The sequence below is a fragment of the Tachypleus tridentatus genome, chromosome 9 (genome assembly GCF_004210375.1).
Source record: "Tachypleus tridentatus isolate NWPU-2018 chromosome 9, ASM421037v1, whole genome shotgun sequence".
Classification (NCBI taxonomy): Eukaryota; Metazoa; Arthropoda; class Merostomata; order Xiphosura; family Limulidae; genus Tachypleus; species Tachypleus tridentatus.
Window position 1 is genome coordinate 66,978,239 of NC_134833.1, and position 7,927 is coordinate 66,986,165.

The 7,927-nt window shown below is 31.8% G+C and overlaps 1 protein-coding gene across 5 annotated transcripts in view; it reads left to right on the forward strand.

Annotated features, from left to right (window-relative positions):
* Positions 1–7,708, forward strand: part of LOC143225372 (cAMP-dependent protein kinase regulatory subunit-like) — a 29,395-nt gene extending 21,687 nt beyond the window's left edge. For 4 of the 5 annotated variants that reach the window (XM_076454641.1, XM_076454642.1, XM_076454645.1 and 1 more), the window contains 2 exons: positions 4,903–5,076; positions 5,661–7,708. In XM_076454641.1, the coding sequence (XP_076310756.1) occupies positions 4,903–5,075 (173 nt within the window). In that variant the 3' untranslated portion in view covers position 5,076; positions 5,661–7,708. Of the gene's footprint in view, positions 1–1,636; positions 1,696–4,902; positions 5,077–5,660 lie in introns of those variants that run through there. The other variant, XM_076454643.1, reaches the window with a different exon arrangement.
* The last annotated feature ends 219 nt before the right edge of the window (positions 7,709–7,927 follow it).

Below are 7,927 nucleotides of genomic sequence, written 5' to 3' on the forward strand. Positions count from 1 at the left end.
TTATAACTTCATTATGGGTAATACAATTCATATGAAACCATAGACTTATTATTATGACGTCACAAGCATCTAATTTGAACCAGTGCTGCATTAGACATGCCACATGACACAAAAACTGTTATTTAGATGTGTTCTTTTAATATTTACTTTTAAATTAATTAATATACTAAAATTTAAATTTTAATCTACAATTTGTTACTAAACTTATTGACATAAATTCATGAAACAGTAGTCCTATAGAATATCAAAATAGTAGTCAAAAAATGTGATGGCATGGCCTTTGACCCATGACCTGTTCCATTAGAATTATATGAAGGAGGATTGAACTAAATATTAGATGTCATTTACTTATTATAATTTATCTCTTATTGACGTGATAGATGAAGGATTAGTGTTATACAACAACACTGGGTAGGATTTAGACAAGAAATGTTAATGGAATCTTAAACAACAGTTACATAAATTAACACCACCATTAATAATGTCCATATTAAAATGTTAGCTACAGGTAACAACACATCGTTACATGATACATCAGAAATGTGCCACCAACAGGAGGCCATACATAGTTGTTTTGTTTTCTGAAACTGGCAACATGTCAGTACTGTACTTAGTAAATAAAATTAGTGTTTGATTTGTAGGGAAGCTATATATGTTGCACTGTGACACTATATTGTGAGAGTAAACTACACACGAGCACTTTTGTTAACTGATATTAATGTATTTGTTACTTAATTTATATGTATTAGGTATTTGTTTTATCATAAGAAATTGATGTTACCATTTCATAACTTGAAGTCATTAGTTTTGTGTGTCTGTAGAATGCACTGGTAGTTTTGTAACTAAGAAAATACTCTTATCTCTTTCTTTCCAAACTTACAGGTGATGACAGATATTTAAGTTTCCAAACTCACAAGAGATTACAGCACTGTTCAAAATTAGATGTTTGCAATATCAGAAATACTAAGTTTGTAGTTTTGTACAAATTATTAAATCAAATTACTAATATTATCAAGCTATAATATTATATATGAACCTCGTATCTGTGTGTGTTGCTGTGATATCACTTGTGTACTGAATCAAATAGGTTGGCCTTGTTCAACTCTTTATTTTTTGAATCGTCCCTTATATACACTTACTTCAATATATGACATGGAATAACCAATCAACAGCTTAGAATGCTCCACAGTAGTTTTTTAAGCCATTGTAATCTTTGAAAAGGTTTCCACATTCAATCTAAGATTTTAATGAAGTAGGTTGTGTATTTAGTCTGCTCAAGGGTTCATATTTTATAAAATCAAGATACATCTAAGTTACTAAGCTTAATAAATTGCAGTGGAATTCTGTGATACCAGTGTAGTTATCTATGATTTTTTGGTTATTCAGTTGAATATATAAAACCAAAAAAGTTTCATATCCTGCATGTGTGAAATTTTAAAAGGCTTAGCAACCTATGTCCTGTAACAACTAAGTACACATGTTGCAGTGAGAAAAAATAATTGTCTCCTTTACTTTTTTATTTATTGTTCTATATTTTAAGAAAAAATAAGTTTAATAGTTTATTTCTAAAAAGTAATAATCTGCATATATATAATGTATAATAATTGAAATGTGACCATATATTACAAAATACTAGTCCACAGAAACACAGCCAAGACAAAATCACCTCATAAAGACTAAAGGTCAGTTTTATAGTATTAGATACTGTAGCATAAGTGCCTGTTACCACATAAATGCAAGTTATGTAATGTTAGCCAGGCATGATTGGATAGTCAGTATGATAAAAAATAATAAATATATGCATATATAGCATGTAAAAAGCATAATTTATATGTATTTCCTTTTTTTTTACGGTGGTTATTACTTATTACAAGGTTGGTTAAGTGATAGACTCCACATAGTTAAAGTATAGAAAATAAAATATAAAGTCTTACTGAAATCAAACATTTAAAATATATTTAGAAGGTTTCAGAGATTACAAAAAATAATATTTGAAATATTTGGGATGAAGAATTGTTTTTTAAAGATAACATGAGATTACTTTGTACTCAGACTAGTAATGAAAAAATCTTTATACCACTCTCAAAGCAAAATCATTAAAGAAAGGTGAAATATTACCTTACATCATTTAAATAATAGTGAAATTTTACCTTTACATCATTTAAATCAGGGGTCACCAAACTACAGCCCTCGAGGTCATTTTGTCTGGCCCACCAACAGCTAGCCGCTTGGAAATAAAAAGTGACATTTCATCAAATGTTCGACTGTCATAACAAAATAAATCACACCAGTGGTCACTTTAAGCTGGCAAATACAAGATGTTATGATAAAAAGAAACAAGGCTGTCACGCACATTTTTAACCAATAGGAAGATTCTTCTTTCGTCCTTGCTGCCCGTTTATTCATATCGAAGCACGTATCTGTGAAAGCGTTAGGATTTCGAAAATAAGTACAGACTTAACCCTCGTCTTGTAAATTCAGCAGCCTAGGGTTACCGCTTCAGCAAGCTCATTTCTCTTAGTAGTCGGGTTATGCGCTTTTCATAACTCGTTTTTAGGTAAGTGTTGTGGCAAACGTACGTTTCAATGTATTTTGTTTGTGTGTTCTTGGACCAGTACAATACTTTTCTCACAGCGTTCTGTTTTTCACTCATCGTTAAGACTGCTTTTAAAAGAAGAGAAGGGAACTCTGAGTGTCATACTTTCAATGAAGAATGGGGAGAAAAGTATTTCTTTGTGGAAACAAAAAACTAAAAAGCTACTTGTGTGATATACACTGAAAGTGTTGCCGTTTTGAAAGAGTACAATCTTCGGCGTAACTGTGAAACTAAACATCTATCAACATATTTGAAATTTTCAGAAAAGTTTCGTTCTGAGAAATTTGAATCCATGAAACATGTTTTTGAATCTCAAAAGAATCTCTTCACGAGAAAGTTTGCTGAAAATGAATCTGTCACTCGTACAAGTTACAAAATAGTGCATAGGATGGCAGAGCGAGGAAAACCTTTTACTGACGGCAACTTCATCAAAGAGTGTATGATGGAAGCAGCAAACAAGCTCTGTCCTGAAAAAGCCAATTTCTTTTAAAGTATCAGCCTTTCAGCAACTTCAGTTGTACGGAAAGCAGAAGAACTTGGAGAGAACATCGCATTACAGATATGCCAAAAAGCTAGAAACTTCCTATGGTTTTCTCTGGCACTGGATGAGTCTACTGATCTCTCGAGTACATCACAACTTCTATTGTTCATTTGGACTTTCAGATCACAGAAGAGTTGGCATCAGTTTGCAGCATGCATGGAAGAACAACTGGAGAAGACATTTACATGGAAGTGCGTAAAACTTTGCAAGACTAACCTTCAGTGGAATCAGCTTAGAGAAGTAACAATTGATGGAGGAAAAAACATGGCTGGAGTAAAGAAGGGTCTGGTGGGGCTGATCAGGAAACAGTTGGAAGATCTTCAACTCCCAAGCGCTCTGTTTATACACTGCATCATACCTCAGCAAGCACTCTGTGAAAAAGATTTAGATATTTCTTGCATACTGAAACCAGTCATTTCTGCAGTGAAGTTCATTTTGGGGTCGTGCACTTAAAATCATCACCAGTTCAAGGCATTTCTTGAAAAAATTGATTTGGATTTCTGTTACTTGTCTTATTACACGGCAGTCAAAGTTGTCATTTTTGGTTGACATCACATCCCACATGAATGAATTGAACTTGAAACTTCAGGGAAAGAATAACCTTGTCTGTGATCTCTGTAGGATCATTAAAGGATTTCGGAGAAAGCTGTCATTGTTTGAAGCACATTTGGAAGGAGGAAACCTTTCTCATTTTCAGTGTTTCAATGAGTTTCATGCTGGAATTACAGAAGATGTCAACCTGGAGTTTCAGAAAAAGATTATTGGTGATTTAAATAAGCATTTTTTAGAGAGATTTTCAGATCACGACAGAATCCTAAGTGACATTCTCCTTTTTCAGAATCCTTTTGATTGTGTCATTGATGACGTGCCAGTGGAACTTCAGCTAGAGGTCATCAATTTGCAAAGAAATGGCTTGTTGAAAGCAAAACACAGAGAGGGGCAGCTTATTGAATTTTACAGCTGCATACCTGAAGATGATTTTCCAAAGCTGAAGCAGTTCGCATCTGGTATGGCATCAGTGTTCGAAACAACTTATGTCTGTGAAAAAGCATTTTCAAAAATGAAGTACATGAAGTTGGTACATTGATCAAGGTTGACTGATGAACATTTGAAAGCAATTCTAATGATTGGATACAGCAATTCAAAACCAAACATTGAAGATATTTTGAAGGCCAAATACCAATTTCATAAAGCTCACAAACTTTTTTGCAGCTTAGTGAAATTCAGATATGTACTCACTGTGCGATGTGACAGTTGTTTATGCTAATATCATCTCCTTTGATAACCTTTTGGTAAATAAAAATGTTGGTTGTATTTCTGTTTGTTTTTTATTATATGTTTGTATTGCATGCTACTTCCACATGGCTAATGTGGCATCCTAAACTTAGTGTTAAGTTTTTTACAGAGATCTTTCGTTCCAGCTCATGAGTATTGAACATAATGATCATGCAGCTCGTGCTTCTCATACTCCAAGTAATCTGGCCTCCTGTGGAAAAAAGTTTGATGACCCCTGATTTAAATAATAGTGAAATATTACCTTTACGTCATTTAAATAATAGTGAAATATTACCTTTACGTCATCTAAATAATAGTGAAATATTACCTTTACGTCATTTAAATAATAGTGAAATATTGTCTTATATTATTGTAAAAAAAAATGAAATATTACTTTTGCTTTGCTTTTGCACTGTTTGGAATATTAAGTGTTTATAGTCTTTTACAGTGGTTATGTAAGTCAGAGTTTATGATGTATTAATTGTTATAGGTGAGATAGCATTGCTGCTGGATCGACCTAGGGCTGCTACAGTTAAGGCAGATGGGCCACTAAAATGTATAAAATTGGACCGAGCCAGATTTGAAAGAATTTTTGGACCTATTGCTGACATTCTGAAACGTAATATGGTTCAGTATAATAGTCTCATATCACTGTCAGTATAAAGTAAGTAAATCTTGTATTCATTATCTTCTATAAACAGTGCTTGGGTCCACCAACCACTTTCTAAAATGAAAGTCCTGGGACTTTTTTTTACTAATGTTCTATATCGTAGAATTACAGTTTTTTTATTACCATTTTCAGTCATAATGGTGATAATGCCTTGTTTAACTTTGTTTTTAAAAGTCCTGATAAGTAAAAGTTCTTCAGTCCTAAAGTGATATTTAAACAAGACTCACTACCATGGGAGTAAACAGAATGTATTCTGTGACATACAACTTGAGTAAAATAATTTTTTTTATAAAATCAACACAAGATGAAACCAATGTAACATAGGATAAAAATTTGAGTTGAGCTGGTTTGCTGCCCAGATACGATTAACTCCAGAAAGTTTTCTGTATGATTTTATTACATGTTATTATGTATTTTTCTTTCTAAAAACTAGGAAATTAAATGCCATAAAAATAGTGTTGGGAACTACTTGTAAGTATAATATTGTTTGAATTGTGATTTTTATTGTTATGTGCTGTATAATGGTAACATTTTAATGTGATAGGTCATTAAAACACCCTGTAATATCGTCTTTCCAGACACACAATAACTGGAAGGAAACTCCCATGTCCTTAGAGAACTTGGCATATTTCACAACATGCTCTTCATCCATGATGTTTGCAGAAAGTGTTGATGTATTGGTTTTGAAAATTAACCGAAGAAGTGTTATTTGAAAATATTATTTGTAGAGTTAGAATTGAAAGAAATCCAGTTGTTAGTTTTAGATTTAAATTGAAAGTTGTGAGTTTTAACTACTATTATATGTGTATATTAATTTTGGTAGTTTAACCAAAAGTAACTGTTAGTAATTCATGGTTTGTAAAAAACCATTGCTTCTGTGTATGTTTGTAACAGTTTTATGTCCTCTTCTATTGTAAACACTGTTGTTTTCACAGTAAAGTAACCTCCAAGTAAATATGACATGAACTTCAAGCTTTTCATGTAAAACTGTCATGTAGCATTTCAGCAAAATACTGTGAAAGAGAAAGACTTGAACAGTGATTGGCCAAACAGTTTTTCTCTCAAACTCTTAATACAGAAAACTATTTTATGATGGTGTTAGTGTCATATTATAGTTCTGATGGCTTTCTCTACTGTCCTAAATTATAGGATGTATAAAACACTTAACAGTTTTTTAGGTTTAGTATTTTCTAGTCACTATAAACAAAATTCTGTTAACACACAAGTGACTAGACTTCACTCTTCTACCATTGGTATGTAATTGTATGTTTAATTTATTGGTTTTACATTTCTACCATATTTGTAAAAAACTTTTAACAGATGAAAGTAGTTTAATAAATATGATTTAATTTATTTAGTCTCAAACCAAGACCTTAGTAACTCAACAGTAAGTCTCCTGTCTTATAATACAAATATTGTGTTTTGATATACCCTCTGTGGGTACAACACAGATCGCCTGTTGTGTAGCTTTGTGCTTAACAGTAAATAGAAAATTCTAAAACTTACCCATATCTTTCTGGACTTCATACATTTTTATAATTCACTGGATCTTTTCTCTGCCAGTGTTGGAATACCTTTTATGCACTGTTAATTCTAAACCTTCCAAATCATTTGTTTTTTGTAGAAACAGTAAATCTTGTGACTCTCACAAGTCATTAAACTTTCTGATAAACATAACATTATCACATGAAAAATAAATCTTCCAATACAAGACAGCTCTGTGACCTTAAATATAGTGTCTTTTTTACGTGGCAATGTTTTAGCAGTTATCTGTTGTTAATATTTATAAAGATGTTTGCATTGACAATAATGTTTTTGTTGTTGTTTTCACAGTTATTAGACTATATATAGAATATTGAGTGTAAATATCTGTATGAATTATCAAATCATGTTAGATTAGTTCATTTAACTTTAATCCTGCATATGTTGATTTTTCAAGGCAGGGATAATAACTAGGCCCTGCTCCATTACTATACTTAAACATTATTAAATGTTATTGTTTTGTAGATAGTGTTAAAGATTTGTAAGTTAAGTGAATTAGTGTTTGTAAAATATAAAAAAGTTGATATTGTTTCAATAATGGAGAGCTCAGCATATTAGAAGGCTAGTGAGTTTTCATTAAATATACTTGTATTGCATTTTAGGAAGACCTAATGGTAGAGGTGATCATTATTCACTCTATTTCATTGGCTCGTGTGAAACCTTGTAACTCACCTGTCAATGTTTAGTAAATGGGTGATATAAAATTACACAATTATTTTCAAAACTATCAGTATAGGTCTAAATTTTTTTTAATATTATTAATAGAGAGAAATTCAAATGAAAAGTACACATTGAAAAGCATCTCATATTACATATATATATTTTTATTATATAAAAATAGTGTAGATTTTCTTAAAGATGGAGGTCAAATTTAGTTTAATCTCAAAGTAAAGTATTCAACTCATTTTCGTGAGCCTGTCAGTGTGTATCCAGCAACTTAGTGCCTGTCTGTGAACTCTTGTCAAACAATTATCATAGATTGATGTCATGTCACTTTCGAAGTACACTGAGTCTCTATCTGGTATGTAGAAGTTTAAATGTACAGGAATTGTAGATAAATCATGATTAAAATATATGAAAGTTCTGTATTGATATTCCTTACATGTCAGTGGAACAGATCTTACAACTCATTTCTTTAGTAGGTATATCCTGGAGATGTGTGTACCTAATTCTATGAATCCCATGATTTATAACCCCTTGCTATGTTATAAAGGTAATGATCAAATCCCATGGTTCAGCTGGATGTGAGCAACTTAAAAAGTTTATGGTTGGTGATGTTCATTAGCTAGTCTTTCAACAGGGA